Source organism: Pristiophorus japonicus, chromosome 11, assembly GCF_044704955.1.
Source record: "Pristiophorus japonicus isolate sPriJap1 chromosome 11, sPriJap1.hap1, whole genome shotgun sequence".
Lineage (NCBI taxonomy): Eukaryota > Metazoa > Chordata > Chondrichthyes > Pristiophoridae > Pristiophorus > Pristiophorus japonicus.
In genome coordinates, this window is record NC_091987.1 from 193,349,907 (window position 1) to 193,368,615 (window position 18,709).

General features: G+C 46.1%; 1 protein-coding gene across 1 annotated transcript in view; it reads right to left on the bottom strand.

The window, feature by feature from the left end:
* The window catches only part of igsf9bb (immunoglobulin superfamily, member 9Bb), a 777,241-nt gene that overhangs the window by 292,951 nt on the left and 465,581 nt on the right, over nucleotides 1-18,709 (bottom strand). The window contains exon 4 of the mRNA XM_070894384.1: nucleotides 9,332-9,483. Within this exon, the coding sequence (XP_070750485.1) occupies nucleotides 9,332-9,483 (152 nt within the window). The remainder of the gene's footprint in view (nucleotides 1-9,331; nucleotides 9,484-18,709) is intronic.

An 18,709-nucleotide genomic window follows, 5' to 3' on the forward strand; every position in this document is an offset into this window, starting at 1 on the left:
CTTCGCTTTCGAAAGCTTCAACAGCCATGACCATCTCAGCAGCATGCTCGGTTGCCCCCTCGGTGGTGGCTGCTGAGTGCATCGGCGCAGTTTTTGGTGCCCGGTCTGTGCCGAATGGTATAGTCATAGGTGGCTAACGTGAGTGCCCACCTCTGCATGCGGGCCGATGCGTTTGCATTTATGACCTTGTTGTCGGCCAAAAGGGACGTTAGGGGTTTGTGATCTGTCTCCAGCTCAAATTTCCTGCCAAACAGGTACTGGTGCATTTTTTTTACAGCATATACTTCCTTTTCTACCATCCCGTAGCCCCGTTCTGCCTGGGACAGACTTCTGGAGGCATAAGCTATCGGCTGTAACTGACCCTTGGCATTAACATGCTGCAACACACACCCGACACCATAGGATGATCCGTCGCATGTTAAAACAAGTTTCTTACATGGGTCATATAGCGTTAACAGATTGTTGGAGCATAACAAATTTCGTGTTCTATCAAAAGCCCTTTCCTGGCTGTCCCCCCAGAGCCATTCGCGATCTTTGCATAAGAGCATGTGTAGCGGCTCTAACAGCGTGCTCAATTTGGGAAGAAAGTTACCAAAATAGTTCAGGAGCCCCAGGAATGAACGCAGCTCCGTCGTGTTACAGGGTCTGAGTGCTGTCTGGATCGCTTCTGTTTTGGACACAGTAGGTCTGATCCTGTCTGCTGCTACCCTCACCCCAGGAATTCTATTTCTGGAGCTAGGAAGATGCACTTCGCCTTTTTCAGTCGCAGATCTACCCGGTCCAGTCTGCATAGCACCTCCTCCACGTTGCGGAGGTGTTCTTCAGTATCACAACCCGTGATGTGGATGTCATCTTGAAAAACCACTGTCCTTGGAATCGAGGAGGCTTTCCATATTTCGTTGAAAGATCGCGGCGGCCGAGCGAATCTCAAACGACATCTGTTGTACTCAAACAACCCCTTGTGTGTCGTGATGGTGGTCAGCTTCTTCGACTCACTCGCCAGCTCCTGGGTCTTGTAAGCTGAGGTCAGGTCCAATTTTGAAAAAGGTTTGCCACCGGATAGCATCGCAAAGAGGTCCTCTGCTCTCGGTAGCGGGTATTGGTCTTGGAGTGACACCTGATTGATGGTGACCTTGTAATCACCCCATATCCTGACTGACCCATCCGCCTTGAGCACCGGCACAATCGGGCTCACCCAGTCACTGAATTCGACTGGCGAGATTATGTCTTCCCTCAGCAGGCGGTCCAATTCGCATTCTATCTTTTCCCGCATCACGTACGGCACCGCTCTGGCCTTGTGGTGTACTGGCCTGGCGTCCAGGTTTATGTGAATCACTACCTTGGTCCCCATGAAAGTGCCAATGCCAGGTTGAAATAGTGAGTTAAATTTGTCTAGGATCTGTGAGCATGATATTTGCTCCAAAGAAGAAATTGCATTGACATCGCCCCATTTCCAGTTCATGACAGCAAGCCAACTCCTCCCCAGTAGTGTGGGACCGTCCCCCGGGACAATCCAGAGTGGCAACCTGTTCTCCGAATCTTTGTAGGTCACGACTACCATGGCGCTGCCTAGCACTGGAATGATCTCCTTTGTGTATGTCGTTGCTGTGCGTCAATTGGCAATAATTTTGGCCTCCTGGCCTTGGACGCCCACAACTTGTCGAACTGTTTGATACTCATCAGGGACTGGCTGGCCCCTGTGTCTAGCTCCATTGATACTGGGATGCCATTGAGGAGCACTTTCATCATTATCGGTGGCGTCCTGGTGTATGAACTGTATATGTGTTCCACATGAAGTCGCTGAACTTCAACTTCCAACGATTTCCCCCAGTATTGTAGGGGAGGACGAAAACCCCCTCATTTTACCCAGAAGGAAAAGGGCTGTGGGATCAGTCTGTGCTGTGAATTGAAACCGATACAGTTTGACCTTGGCAGAGCAATGATTGGACGGGGAAGTACACTGGAGGGCCAATGGTGGGACAGAGTCAGCCTGAAGCATGGGGCTTTCACGCCAATGGGAGAGCACTTGCTCAAAAACTGTGGGACTGACTCTCAGCCATTATCAGACTATTGTCTTCCCCATGTTTACACTATGGAAGGAAATTATGCAGACCTTTTGAAAACTAGGGAACCCAAAACAACCCAAGGGCTACAGGAGGCCAACCCAATCAACACCCATTCAAACCTTGAGTAGGTTAACATCAGTGGAAAAAAACCCGCAATAATCTAAAACTGCTGCATTTTTCAAAATCACAAAGCCCACCAATGGGAAGAATCGATTTCAGCAGGAGAGGCGGACTGGATAATCTGGCTATAAAAAGGGGTTTCTGACGTAGTGTGTGTGGTTCCCTGCCCTCGTAATCCAACAACCAGCAAGCCACTCGACACTGAAGGAAAACCAGTGTCCGAAGACACCGAAGATAGAAGAAACAAACCACCAGACTTGCAGAAGGCACATTAGTGAATATAACCTCTGGTCCCCGGAACTCCCAACTCAGTTGGGCCAGGAAAGGTGGGAGGTTGGGCATTGTACTGCTAAACTTGTGTAAAGATTTTCGTTGTGTCCGTTTAGTGGGATTTAGGAGGATTGTTTTGTTGATGTATTGCTGTTTGTTGAGATACACCTTGTCAAATAAATTGGAAGCCTTAAGTTCCTCTTGGAATCACCTTGTCTCAGTTCTATTGTATTACATCTCCTGATCGTGAGTCTTATGTCAGAACAGTGTAAGGGAAGCTAGGAGTGCCTTGAAAACGCTCAACTGTGTGTCACAGGCTAGGGAAGAAGGGGTTAGGAGTGTTTGACACTCACAGGTGCCTCACAGGCTAGGCATAAGCTGTGGGGACGCACGAGTCTCAAAACCCCTTCATAAGCTGTGGACACAGTCTCTCCAGGAGTGCTCTTGCAGCACTCAGAGTACCTCACAGGCCAGGCATAAGCTGTGAGGGCAGAAGCCCAGAGAGAGACTCCCAAGGCACAACAACACTCCCTGAAAACCCCTTACAGTATCCATTTGGCCTCGTAGGGCTTACATCATCCCCGTCCTCCTCGTACATCAACCTGGCTGCAGGCTTCCTGCACATACGCCCCAAGTGACCGCTGACGTTGCAATTTCTGCAGGTATATTGCTGATAACTGCAAGCTCTGGCTGTGTGTTTGCCTCCACACCTCCAACATGAGCCGTTGTTGGAAACAATAGGTCCATTACCAGTCGATCGTCTCTGACTGTCTCTGTAACTGTCCTTAAGCACAGCTTTGACAGGTGTTAATGGCCCCATTACTGGCCGCATTGTCCCTTGCGATGGCATGAATCGCTGTTCAGCTAGCCATTGTCTCTGTTGAATTCCCCCTTTGGGTTTGACTACATGCTCGGGCATGTCTGATTGCCCCTGTCTGCCTGGAGAACTGTGTGCCGCGTTAACAATGTTGACTCCCTATCCATTTGCTGCATTTAAACCAAGATTTTTGTCAAACATCATTATGGTCTCTACCTCCCCTGAGATAAATGTCTGGGCCATCAAAGCCTGACATCAGTAGTGGGTAAAATGATGGAATCAATTATTAAGGATGTTATAGCAGCGCATTTGTAAAGGGGTGACATGATAGGTCCAAGTCAACATGGATTTGTGAAAGGGAAATCATGCTTGACAAATCTTCTGGAATTTTTTGAGGATGTTTCCAGTAGAGTGGACAGGGGTGAACCAGTTGATGTGATGTATTTGGACTTTCAGAAGGCTTTCGACAAGATCCCCCACACAAGAGATTAATGTGCAAAATTAAAGCACATGGGATTCGGGGTAGTGTGCTGACGTGGATTGAGAACTGGTTGTCAGACAGGAAGCAAAGAGTAGGAGTAAATGGGTACTTTTCGGAATGGCAGGCAGTGACTAGTGGGGTACCGCAAGGTTCTGAGCTGGGGCCCCAGCTGTTTACACTGTACATTAATGATTTAGACGAGGGGATTAAATGTAGTATCTCCAAATTTGCGGATGACACTAAGTTGGGTGGCAGTGTGAGCTGTGAGGAGGATGCTAGGAGGCTGCAGAATGACTTGGATAGGTTAGGTGAGTGGGCAAATGCATGGCAGATGAAGTATAATGTGGATAAATGTGAGGTTATCCACTTTGGTGGTAAAAACAGAGAGACAGATTATTATCTGAATGGTGACAGATTAGGAAAAGGGGAGGTGCAACGAGACCTGGGTGTCATGGTACATCAGTCATTGAAGGTTGGCATGCAGGTACAGCAGGCGGTTAAGAAAGCAAATGGCATGCTGACCTTCATAGCGAGGGGATTTGAGTACAGGGGCAGGGAGGTGTTACTACAGTTGTACAGGGCCTTGGTGAGGCCACACCTGGAGTATTGTGTACAGTTTTGGTCTCCTAACTTGAGGAAGGACATTCTTGCTATTGAGGGAGTGCAGCGAAGGTTCACCAGACTGATTCCCAGGATGGCGGGACTGACATATCAAGAAAGACTGGATCAACTGGGCTTGTATTCACTGGAGTTCAGAAGAATGAGAGGGGATCTCATAGAAACGTTTAAAATTCTGATGGGTTTAGACAGGTTAGATGCAGGAAGAATGTTCCCAATGTTGGGGAAGTCCAGAACCAGGGGGTCACAATCTAAGGATAAGGGGTATGCCATTTAGGACCGAGATGAGGAGAAACTTCTTCACCAGAGAGTGGTGAACCTGTGGAATTCTCTACCACAGAAAGTTGTTCAAAAAGGAGTTAGATGTAGTCCTTACTACTAGGGGGATCAAGGGGTATGGCGAGAAAGCAGGAAGGGGGTACTGAAGTTACATGTTCAGCCTTGAACTCATTGAATGGCGGTGCTGGCTCGTAGGGCCGAATGGCCTACTCCTGCACCTATTTTCTATGTTTCTATGTTTCTAAGCCGGCGTTTCCAAGGTCAAGTCTTTGGTCTCACTCAGTTTCCTGAAGACCCCAGCGTGCCCGATGCCCTCAATAAAAAAGACTCACAGCATCTCCGCTCTGCATGCATCTGGGAACTTACATAGGCTCGCCAGTCGCCGGAGATCTGCCACGAAATCTGGAATGCTTTGCCCTTCTCGCCGCCGGTGCGTGTAAAACCGGTGTCTCGCCATGTGCATACTGCTCGCTGGTTTAAGGTGTTCCCCAATCAACTTACTGAGCTCTTCAAAAGTCTTGTCCACCGGCTTTTCTGGCGCGAGAAGGTCCTTCATTCGGGAGTACGTCCTGGATCCACAAACCGTCAGGAGATGAACCCTGCGTTTGTCAGCCGAATCCTGTCCCAGCCATTCCTTAGTGACGAAACTTTGTTGTAGTCTTTCAATAAAATCGTCCCAATCATCACCAACACAGTATCTTTCATCTGTGCTGCTAGTGGCCATGCTCGCTTGGTTTAAATCCCAGTTTCTTGTCGCCAATAATATGTCCTTACTATACAGTATTAATGCACATGAGGCCCATACTTGAGAGAAGGTCACTTTATGACCAGTAATCTTTATTAGCTAGCACTGAAGTGATGAAGGTGGGTGGAGCTTCCTCTTTTATACCTGAAAGTCCAGGTTAGGAGTGTCTCCCACAAGTTCACCACCTAGTGGTCAATGTTCTCATGGTGTACAACTTAGGTCAGTTTATACATGGGTTACAATGACAGTGGAATACATGACAGGAAGTACTAGAAACAAATCCAAGAGAGAGTCAGAATTTAAGTCTGAGTCCGAGTCAAGCAGACAAACAGTCTGAAGTTGAAGAGAGTTGAAATGTAGATCAACGGCATCCCTTGGAGGAAAACTCTCCTCACGCTCAGTCTATAATAAGTCTAAGTTCGACACCATGTTTGGCAAGTTCTGTTCAAGAGTGAAGAGGGCCAAAATTCACCATTCCCGAAGGGACGGCTACCACGGAGTTTGGGCGGTTGATTGAAAAAATCGATCGGCCGCCGCCGTTGGTTACTTTTCCCTCCCCGAGCCATATTCAGCTTGGGGAGGATTTGAACAGTGTTCAGTTCCGCTGGAAACGGCGCGGTGAAGCCGCTATGAAGGTAATTTTCCAGCGCCTGCGGGCTGCTGGAAAGCCACCAGGACAGGGATTTTCAGTTGCAAAAAGTTAAGACTTTTCCCAGTGGTGCCCCACGCGAAGTATTCAAGTCGGTGCTCAAACAGTACACCACTGGAGTGTTGCCGTGATCGGGTCCCTTTGGTAGGGAAATAGTTTTATTAATTTTAGTGTTTTTATTTCAGATTCCAGCATCCAATGTATTTATCTTTTAATAGCTTTATATAATTATTAGTGCTTTTATTTAATATTACATCATGCACTGTATTTATCTTTTCATAGCTTTATTAATTATTAGTTTTTTTTTTCAGATTCCAGCATCCACTGTCCATTTTCATATAATTTTATTAATTGTTTTGGCTCCATTCAACCTGCTGAGTGCTGCTCAGAGGTTTGCACATTCCCATGTACTTTTGGACAACTTTCAGGTCTGACTCTTTAGTGGAGGCCTGTGGGTTGCAGAGACCTGCTTGGCCGGATTCACCCTGACGATGGGAGGAGTGTTGGGAGGGCGACACCTGGTACACCTGGTCAGAAGCAGGGCGGCACGCAGGAGAAGGCGTCGCCATCAGCACCGTGCAGAGAGGCAACGGGCAAGGGAGGCAGCAGCCATGATTCGTTCATTCTATGCTAGACCAGTGTGCCTGCCGTTTTGACCAGCTCGAGTGAACATGAAATGGTGAGTACACCTACCTTTAAGTAGCGCTTAAAATCCACATCAATGACATGTTTGCTTCCAAACAGCTGGTCGCTGTTGGGAAAGGACGTTAGGATAAGTGCTAGCCAGCAAAATGCTGTGCCGCCTCTTTATTGAGCGCTAGCGGGTATTTTAAGTGGCAATCAACCCCTTAGGGACCCTCCGGGCGGCCGTAACTAGCGCAGGCTTCAACTCCTTTACCAAGATGGTGTCTTGTGCTAAACTGTTGTTTCAGCTCAAGATCCTATCTTGGTCACCTCGGAGGCATTTTAGTGCCTGAACACTCCGCCGAAAATTGCTCCCCCGACCTCCCCCGCCCCACCCCCCCCCCCCCCCCGCCGTCCCGTAGTATCTGATCATAGCTCTCAGAATCATCTTAATACACCTCACATTCAACTGATTATTTTGAGGTGCAGTGTCTCAGGTAGGCAAAATAATAAATGCTGTTTTTGGTGTTTTCCCACTTGTTTACAGACAACCCTTTCCCTATAAAGGAATCATAAAGAGCAGTGTAAAAGTGCAGTTGGGAATGTTGTTTTGAAAGGAGCGATCGAGGAAACACCAAACTTTGGAATTGACTGACCGGGAAGGGAGTGGGTGCAGTGGTGTAATATAACAAGCAGACATTTACACACGGACGGCAGTTATACCAATTTTGTTTTGAAATTAATGCATCTTCACAACAACAACAACAATAACTTGTATTTATATAGCGCCTTTAACAGTAAAATGTCCCAAGGCGCTTCACTGCCATATAAAAAGGCTTACAAAAACAACTGTACTCATGATTAAGGCAGAAGTACATATCTGCAGATCGTATATAAATCTTGAGTATCTTAATGTGCTTAAAGGGGCATCATTAGCAGTACCCTCATCCCCAGATCGAATTAATCACCATTGCAAATTTCTGCTAATTGCAACTGTTTGTAGGGCTTTTGAAGAGGCTTTTAAAATTAAGATTTTTTTTTAGGCACAAGGGCATTAATATGCACCTTTTAAAAATTATTAACTTTTTAAATTTATGAAGAAACTGATTACTACCTCAACTCCACTTTTCCGCCCTATCTCCATAGCCCTTGATTCCCTTAATGTCCAAAAATTGATTGATCTCAGCCTTGAATATACTCAACAACTGATCACTCACAACCCTCTGGGGTAGAGAATTCCAAAGATTCACAACCCTCCGAGTGAAGAAACTTCTCATTTCAGTCCTGAATGGTCGACCCCTTATCCTGAGATTATGACTCATCATTCTAGATTCTCCAGCCAGGGGAAACAGCCTCTCAGCATCCACTTCGTCAAGCCCTCGAAGAATGTTATCTGTTTCAATGAGATCAGCTCTCATTCTTCAAACCTCCAGAGAGTGTAGGTCCATTCTACTCAATCTCTCATCCCAGGATCAATCTAGTGAACCTTTGTTGCCTCTAAGGCAAGTATATCCTTCCTTAGGTAAGGAGACCAAAACTGTACACAGTATTCCAAGTGTGGTCTCATTTAAGCCCTTTATAATTGCAGCAAGACTTCCTTACCCTTATACTCCAACTCCCTGCTAAATGTCTGTAGATGAGTCCTGCATCTCTCTTCCCTTAAGGAGAATAAAACTCTTGAGCGGTGAAGTACTAATCACGAGTCACCCGGCTTCTCATACATATAAAGTATTACTGCAAGCCCTATAATTGCTTTATCTCAAGTGTTTTCTGCAATAGTAGTACCTCCCATTACATTTTTATAAAGAATTCTTAAGCCTGAAATTAAAAAATTTGTAATGTAAGGCCTGGAGACTTGATTAATGACGAGGCTGGAATTTACGTTTAGAATTTGTGTTGACAAACATCTGCATGACACTGTTGCACTGATATAGGACATTGAAGCCACAGTGCGTGGTGCAATAGAGTGTGAGGTTGTGACATTACACCCATAGTTCACCATATGGTGAATTCCCAATCTCAGTTCATGGGGGACTGTGTGGAGGCCAACAGCTCACCTATAGCTAAAATCCAACATAGTTCAGGCCAAAAACAAAGCTATGGGGAAGGAATTGACTTTGATTGATCTGTATGAGAATAGCAAAAAGAAGGTTCTGTTCTGGAACACATACATGGAATTGGATCTGCTGTCTCTTATGAAATGACACCTGGGAGTCCCTGGCCAAAGACCACCCTAAGTGGAGGAAGAGCATCCGGGTGGGCGCTGAGCACCTCGAGTCTCGTCGCCGAGAGCATGCAGAAAGCAAGCGCAGGTAGCGGAAGGAGCGTGCAGCAAACCAGACTCCCCCAATGACCCGTTCCTTCAACCACTGTCTGCCCCACCTGTGACAGAGACTGTAATTCCCGCATTGGACTGTTCAGTTACCTAAGAACTCACTTTTCGAGTGGAAGCAAGTCTTCCTCGGTTTCGAGGGACTGCCTATGATGGTGAAATGAAGCAGCCGTGTAAATGAAGATGACTAAAATTAAAACAGCAAGAAGTAATTGGAGGGCAGGAAGGCAGTGGACTGTGCGTACATAATCAGTGATGGTGCTCACTTGCAGCAATCTCCTTTAAAACATACAATACAAGTGAGCAGTCCGATTTCTTTTGGTGCCTTACCGCGTATTTCCGATTGTTCTCGAGCAGTATGTTCTCCCGCAGCCAGCTCACCACAGGTTTCGGGTTTCCAAAGGCCGTGCAGGTAAGGGTGATGCTGCTTCCTTCCTTGGCTTCCACATAGGGTGGAGGAGTTTCCGTGAATGTCGGGGGAGCTGAGGAGAAAAGCAAAGGAAACCGTCTGAATTACTCGACACCATGACCCAGCACCTCAGAACACTTACAAGTACCAGTCCGCAATTGTTCACTGGAGTCCACAGAGGGAACATGGCTCCTTCCATAATATCGGTTTAATTTCTACTCTACTACAACTATTTTGTTGTAAGACAATAAACAAGTGCCCCCTGATTAAAGTGGGGCGGGGGGGGGGTCACACTCCAAAAACTTTTCAGGTACCCCCTTGTTTTTTTGTGGGTTTTTTTGAGGGCACCAACACACAAATTATACAAGTGCCCCCTGGCTACAAGGGGAGGAGATGGGGGGGTGGGGGCACTAAAACCGGCACAATAAACCAATTAAACTTTAGACAAAAAACATCAAATTAAAATTTGGTTGCCGGGGGTGATGATGCACTCCAGTCCCTCCTGCGCCCACCTCTTGCGGAAGGCTGTGAGCGTACCAGTGGATCTACTCTACTACAACTCATTGCTAACGGAGACATGTGTTGAGGCCAGGAGCTTCCCTACAGCTTAAATCCAACATAGTTTGTCCAAAAAAAGGGGGAAAAAGAACTTACCATGGTTGATTTGTGTGAGAATAGCAAAGGGGATGCTTATGTTGGGTAAGTAACGGGAATGGTAGGGACTGTAATTTGAGGTTAATCTCAAACAATATATTTAATTAAAAGGTTATATCCAGTTACAGGGTTTGGTGGAGCCAATCATTTCAGCTACTGAACAGTGGAGCAGATGCACTGGGGGGATGTTCATCGTGCAGATGGTCTTGAGGAATGTTTGCTTTTGAACGCTGATATGTGTGTGATTTGTCTCTTATGTATGCGCGAGAACACCTCCGCAGGTCGGGAAGTATAAGGGCTGGAGTGGCCTACGCCTGCAGCTTCCAGCGCGAGCTGCTTCGTGTGTGCGACGGCTTCGAGGTGGGAGTATTGGGTGACATCATCAGGACCCAGGTCACTGTTTGGGGCATGGGCAGGGGCATCGGCGGGGCCCCGGTAAAGCAGAGGAGCGGGAAGGATGTGGCGTAGGTGCGGTGAGTGATCGAGGCGGAGGAGCGATGAGGGATCGTGGATAAGATTCGGTGGATGATCGTGGCGGAGGTCCGGCGAGTGTTTGGTGCGGAGGTGCGGCGGGAGATCATGGTGGAGGTGCAGCGAGTGCTTTGTGGCGGAGGAGCGCTGAGAGATCGTGGCGGGGTGCGGCGAATGTTTGTGGCGGAGGGGCGGTGGGGGATCGTGGCGGAGCTGCGGCAAATGAGGGCACGGGACCCAGAAGAGCCGAGGGCCAGGGGCAGCCCACACTGCATATGTGTGCGCACTAGGTCCGTGCAGCAGGGCAGGTCTCCAGTCGTCCTGGTTAACCTTTGCCACTGGATAGCGGCCGATGGACCCGTGAGGTGGCTGGTGTGCAACGGTCACATGTTAAAAAAATCCATGCACAGGTATCTTCCACCCCTTCATTTGGAGTTCAGGACTGGAACATCGGGTCCTTCATTGAAACATCTGTGAACTCTCGTGGAAGCAAGTCATCCTCGTTTGCGGGACCGCCTATGATGATGATGATGTATGCCACTCTATATCAAGAACAAGTTATACTGTCACCCATCACTTGCAAAATGCAGTGCACAGAATCTGAATAAAATTTCCAATGTATATGCACTATGCAGTGAGTTCAGAGCTGTGATCTAAGACCATAGTTGAGATCAATATTCTCATGGTGTACAAACTTCTCTCAACCCCCTTCATTAGATAATGCCCCTATTATACTCATTTTTATTATTCTACATCGAGATGGAAAAGTTGAAGAATCGGGTTTAGTACAATTTACTTTATCAAAGCCTTTCTTATTGCAAGTTATGGGTAATAAATAAACGCCTAAATCCCACAAAATACGTAAGAAATACTGTATTGGAAATTCCAGTATGTAATCTACAATAATTAGAGCATCAAGTGGATCCTCCCCTTTTCCTAAAATGCATGCAGTGGTAAGTTGAACCATAGCATTCATGTCAAGGATTTTATGTATACGGTGCCTTAACTACTTCACCTTGGGACTGTCCCGCACACTCCAGTCCAAAGCTAATCAATCAACAGCAGGGTGACAGTGCAGGACTGAGTGAAATGTAACTTCATTCTTGCCAGAGGCATCAAACACTGAGGTGGACATAGAGATAGATGTATTACGAACACTACTTTTATTCAACTGGAATTGCAAGGATGCGGTCAATGCCATCAAATGTTAAGTGAAGTTAAGTTAATTATAGTAAAGGTAGGTTGATTCTTAATGGAACTTGACAGAATATAATTCCATTGTACCTTCCTAACATCACAGCAACAGCTGCATTCCCCCCCCCCCCCCCGCACAGTAACACTAATAACAGGGTTACATTTAGTGACTAGGATTACAGTCCTGGTGAGCTGAAGTTCAAAGTCTTGATTCAGTGCATCACTCCAGGTGATGCAAGTATAAAATAATACAACCACCTGCTTATGGCACTGGATACTGCTGCACACTTCTGAGATGCTCTGGGGTGTATCTGCAGTGAGTTGTCAGCATTGTCTTCCTTCAACGGTCTTCGTTATTTCTACGAGCTAATCGGTCATGCACTGTATGTTATACTTTGATGCTGCCTGACCCGCTGAGATTTACAGCATTCCCAGAAGAGGTGAGGGCCCAGGGGCAGCACGGGCCAGCACGGGCCAGCCCACACTGCACACTGGGTCCGTGCAGCAGAGCCTATCTCCAGTCGTCTTGGTTAATCCTTGCCCCTGGACCAAGACCCGGCTCTGTCAAGCCCGTGTGGTGGCTGGTGTGCAACGGCCACTATACGTTAAAAAAATCCACGCACAGGCAATTTCCACCCTTCAACATGTAGTTCGAGATATATATTAGGTCCTTCATTGAAACACCTGTGAACTCATTCCTTTTGGACGTGGAAGCAAGGGACTGCCTATGATGATAATGACTTTCCTTGGTGCTTGAAAAGTTGTGCTGTTAGCACTTCTTAAACTCACTCTCAACTTCATGAAATCTCTTCTGGGAACCTCTGCCTAACTTTCCCTATACTATCCCTCTGTCCATTAGCCAGTAGGTGAACAGCATTTGACCTTGAATACCTTAAACGGCAATAGAGAGAATTCCACTTCAATTGGCCTATCTAATCAAAAACCAAAGATTCCTTTATAAAGTGTCAGTCAAGTACAGAAACATGTCTTAGAAAGGTGCAACTGTCAGTCTATGCTTGTCAAGCCTCCCCTTAAATCCATCTATACTATTCACCTCAACCACTCCCTGTGGTAGCGAGTCCACATTCTCACCACTCTTTGGATAAAGAAGTTTCTTCTGAATTCCCTATTGGATTTCTTGATGATGATCTTATATTGATGGCCTCCAGTTATGCTCTTCCACACCACTGGAAACATTCTCTCTGTATCCACTCTATCAAAACCTCCCATAGCCCGAAAGACCTCCACCAGATCACTTCTCAGCCTTCTTTTTTCAAGAGAAAAGAGACCCAGGCTATTCATCCTTTCATGATTATGTATACCCACGGATTTCTGGTGTAAATCTCGCAGATCTTCTCCGCACCTTCTCCAGTGCCCCCACATTCCCCCCACAATATGGCGACCAGAGCTGTACGCAGCACTCCAATTGGGGCCGAAATTGCCCACCTCTGGAAGCGAGGTGCACCTACCGGTTTCGATGTGTTCTGGCCGCCCCATGCATTGGGGCGCCCTAACCTTCGAAATTCAGCACTTCGGAGATTTTTTCGAGTGGGGCGGAAGTGGCCTCATCATGGGGGTGGAAGTGGGGGCGGGGCGGAGTGTCCGTCACTAGCGGGGTGGAAGTGGAGCCGAGGCTCTCAGTCATCAGTGCCCCGCTGATGACATTATTGTGCTGGCGCGCCATAAGAACATAAGAATTAGGAACAGGAGTAGGCCATCTAGCCCCTCGAGCTTGCTCCGCCATTCAACAAGATCATGGCTGATCTGGCCGTGGACTCAGCTCCACTTACCCGCCCGCTCCCCGTAACCCTTAATTCCCTTATTGGTTAAAAATCTATCTATCTGTGACTTGAATACATTCAATGAGCTAGCCTCAACTGCTTCCTTGGGCAGAGAATTCCACAGATTCACAACCCTCTGGGAGAAGAAATTCCTTCTCAACTCAGTTTTAAATTGGCTCCCCCGTATTTTGAGACTGTGCCCCCTAGTTCTAGTCTCCCCGACCAGTGGAAATAACCTCTCCGCCTCTATCTTGTCTATCACTTTCATTATTTTAAATGTTTCTATAAGATCACCCCTCATCCTTCTGAACTCCAACGAGTAAAGACCCAGTCTACTCAATCTATCATCATAAGGTAACTCCCTCATCTCCGGAATCAGCCTCGTGAATCGTCTCTGTACCCCCTCCAAAGCCAGTATATCCTTCCTTAAGTAAGGTGACCAAAAGTGCGGCCTTACCAATACCCTATACAGTTGCAGCAGGACCTCCCTGCTTTTGTACTCCATCCCTCTCGCAATGAAGGCCAACATTCCATTCGCCTTCCTTATTACCTGCTGCACCTGCAAACTAACTTTTTGGGATTCATGCACAAGGACCCCCAGGTCCCTCTACACCTCAGCATGTTGTAATTTTTCCCCATTCAAATAATATTCCCTTTTACAGTTTTTTTTCCCAAGGTGGATGACCTCACACTTTCCGACATTGTATTCCATCTGCCAAACCTTAGCCCATTCGCTTAACCTATCCAAATCTCTTTGCAGCATCTCTGTGTCCTCTACACAACCCGCTTTCCCACTAATCTTAGTGTCATCTGCAAATTTTGTTACACTACACTCTGTCCCCTCTTCCAGGTCATCTATGTATATTGTAAACAGTTGTGGTACCAGCACCGATCCCTGTGGCACACCACTAACCATCGATTTCCACCCCAAAAAGACCCATTTATCCCGACTCTCTGCTTTCTGTTAGCCAGCCAATTCTCTATCCATGCTAATACATTTCCTCTGTCTCCGGGTACCTCTGCCATAATGTCTCTCCCTTTCAAGTTAAAGGGGAGGGCAGTTGCAACCTCTGCAGCCACTTTAGTGACAAACATTGGAAGACCAGAGAGAGTTATGCCCGGGCCAGTGGCAGTCCGACTGAACCCTCGACCATAATTATCGGACCGACCTGGCAGTCGGCTGACAAAGCAAATAACATGATGGCCGCAGCAGTGCGCCCTCCCCTTTAAGGGTGCCGTGCCACCATGCTACAGGGAGTGTACTGACAGCAAAAGCTGACGGGGGCACCGATCGGCGGTGAGGTTGCTCCTGCGGGGCAATACCGGGAAAAGGGCAATTTCCCAAGGGGCACTTTTGCGAGGGTGTCCCCGCCGGTCGATAAGAGGTTGGCGCGTGCACGCCATGATGGGAAAACGGGCGGAGCAGTCCCGGACACCACTCCAAATGAGGAAGGGCAATTTCCAAAATGGCGGCTCCTCCATGGAGACTCGGCGGCCATTCTGATCCGTTCCGAGGCTGCCATTTTGAGGCCTTATTGGAAGGGGCAATTTCAGGCCCCAAATGTGGTCCAACCAAGTTTCGATACAGATGTAGCATAACTTCCATATTTTCAATTCTATACCTCTAGAAATAAACCCTAGTACTTGGTTTGCTTTTTTTTATGGCCTTGCCAACCTGTGTCGCAACTTTTAGTGATTTGTGTGTTTGTACTCTGAGATCCTCCTGTTCCTCTACCCCACCTAGATTCACACCCTCCAATAAAATGACCTCCCTTTTCTTCTTACCAAACTACACCTCACATCTATCTGTGTTGAACTTTATTAGCCAATTATATGCTCATTCTGCAAGTTTATTAATGTCCTCCTCAGTACTGACTAATGTCATCCTCAAATTTAGCATGTTATCAGTATGGCAATGCTCTCAGCCAGAATACTAAATCACGTGAGGGAATTAGTTTGGCTCTTCAGCAAATATAATAATTACCATGGTACTATCATTATTATTTCTATTTGCTTAGATTAATGTAGCTATATTTAATTAAATATACTTTTTTCTCTTTTCACATCTCTTGGAAATATCTCAAAGCACTTCACACAACACATTACTTTTGGATTATAATCTGTAAACAAATGTGGCAGCCATTTTGCACACAGCAGTATCCCACAACAACAACATCTTGCATTTACATAGCGTCTTTAATGTAATAAAACATCCCAAGGCACTTCATAGGAGTGTTATCAAACAAAGTTTGACAAGAACCACATAAGGAGATATCAGGGCAGATGACTAAAAGCTTGGACAAAGAGATAGGTTTTAAGGAGCATTTTAAAGGAGATAAAGGTGGAGAGGTTTAGAGAGGGAATTCCAGAAATTAGAACCTGAGCAGCTGGAGGCACGGCCACCAATGGAGTGATTAAAATTGAAGATAAAAAAGAGGCCAGAATTGGCGGAGTGCCGATATTTTGAAGATTTGTGGGGCTGGAGAAGATTAACAAAGGTAGGGAGGGGTGAGGCCATAGAGGAATTTGAAAACAAGGATGAGAATTTTTAAATCGAGATGTGGCCAGATCGGGAGCCAATGTAGATCAGTGAGCACAGGGATGATGGGTGAACAGATCTTGATGTGAGTTAGGATACAGGCAGCAGAGTTTTGGATGAGCTCAAATTTACGGAGGGTTGAAGATGTGAGGCTAGCGAATGGGTCAGGGTTTCAGCAGCAGATTAGTGGGAGCGGCGAGAGTGGTGAGTGATTGTGGAGCGACGTGATCGGGGCCCAGGAGAGGCGTGAATTCGGGGTCCAGAAGAGGTGCGAGCCCAGGGGGCAGCACGGGCCAGCCCACACTGCGATATTTGTGCGTACTAGGTCTGTGCAGCAAAGCTGGTCTCCAGTCGTCTTGGTTAACACTTGCCACTGGACCAAGACCTAGCCCTGTCAAGCCCGTGTGGTGGCTGGTGTGCAACGGCCACCACACGTTAAAAAAATCCACGCACAGGCATCTTCCACCCTTCGGCATGTAGTTCGGGACCTGGAATATTAAGTCCTTCATTGAAACACCTGTGATCGCATCCCTTTTTGGCTTGGAAGCAAGTCATCCTCGATATGAGGGACTGCCTATGATGATGAGCTGAGGCAGGGGTGGAGATGGGCGATGTTAAGGAGGTGGAAGTACCAGGTCTTGGTGATTGAGAGGATATGGGGTCGGAAACTCAGCTCCAGTTCAAGCAGCGATTAAACAAAGTCACCATGCATAACTTGGCAATTTTTTTTGCTTTTGACATCTACAACCTGCTGAGTATTTCCAACTTTTTCTATTTATATGTTAAATTTCCAGCAGTCTTTATATATATATACAATTCTAGGCACTTACTTTGCACTTGAGATTTATTTTGTTCCATCTTTTAAGACATCATTCCACCAACTGTCTGTGGATATGTCTCCTGGTTTTTCCCAATCTATATTATTAGTCTGGTAACCACTGGAAAGCCCAGAGCAATCTCTTAAGTTCTGCAATGATCTGCCTTTAAATCCAAAAGGTACTTGGGTCTTGATGTTAGTCAGCATACACTTAATACATTTAAATGTAATACGTTCATCAGCAACCTGAATGGGGGCATCAACCCATTTAAAATAAATGGGCAAATCTTTCTGTTAATGATGGCAAAGGAATTGCACATGAGCCTTTAGGTGTTTGCATGTTAACATCCACACAATGTAATTTCAAAACATGTTTGAAATAATTTATCAAAAAATAAATATTTTATTGAGTTTGATGCAATGAAGGGACTTATGAATAAAATTGCAATTCAGTTATATTTGTTAGAATTCTGTACATTGTATAATTATTTGAGGATTCCATTGCATATCATCAGGGTATTTCCTTCGTAAATGACTGCAATGGGATCCTCCTTTGTCATTGGAGGACCGGGCCTACGTGATCCCAGGGACGCTTCCGAACTGCCTGCGTCTCTGGGATCTGTGGGCCTGTACACTGTCGTATGTCTGGAGGCCCGAGACCGGAACGTTCCGCAGCTTGGAACGCCTGGAGGTACATTCTTAAATGTTTCATGGGGCGGAGTCGTATTCCGGAGGTACACATCCGACTGCAATTTCTAGGCCACTGATATCATCCAGGATTGGGAATAGCATACATCCTTTTAATATTCCTACTTGTTTTATAACCTTAAATTTACTATTTTTAAATGTAACATGATGTACTTTGGAAAATGAGACAATCAAGAACCACTGTTCCAGCAATTTGTGTGTTTTTTTAAATCACATAACCTTGAAACAAGTAACAGCGTGTGAAAATTAAACATGCTGGTGGAAGTTCATAGCTCATCACCACTAACTCTTAAAATAAAGTATTCCTCAGAAAATAATTGGTATTCTTGTAACAGAGTCTGAACTTGTGAAAATTAATTAGCAGCACTGCCTGCTCTTCCACTGTAAGTAAAATAAAAATCTAAATCCATTAAAATCAAACTGAAATTCACAATTTAATTCTCTACGCAATGTCAACGTTGATCTTTTAAGAATCTTAAGAGAAAGACTTGTACCTTTCTCCCTTTCAGAATAGTAACAAATGGAATAAAGTCCAAATGATGAAATCAATCATTATGAATTAGTGGGGAAATAAATCAAGGGGACAGCTCTTATTAAAAAAATGATCTTACATAAAAACTCCAAGTACTACGAAATGTTTGGTTTGAATGGCCTTTCCTGAAGAGTGTGGACTGAAGAGAATCTACACCAAGAATTTGATATTCAAGAGTTTGCTGTTCCTGCAAAGCATTATGAGATGTCTGAAGCCAGTATTCGCTGAAATTATCCTTTATCCCAATCTCACCATGACAAACCAATTTCATCGAACTATTCTCATTGTTTATATGGGCATATCATAATGGACAGGCTTATTTGCACTGTTTCTGACTGATTGGCACACCATATCACATGACCTGATTGTTGATTGGTCCTCTTGGAGGATAAGCCACACCCAGAAGATTCTCTGGAGTCGAGAATTGGAACCAACCAGCCCAAGTTCTGAGTGACTTTGCAAAGTATAATTCGAGCCATTTTGACTTCAGAACTCCCCTGCAAGCAGTCAGAGAGGATAGAGCTCCCAGCAAAAGCCTCCCAAACCCCTGTGCCCAGCCCTTGTTCATGTCTCCTCTCCCCAGCCGAAGTCCCTGACACCCCC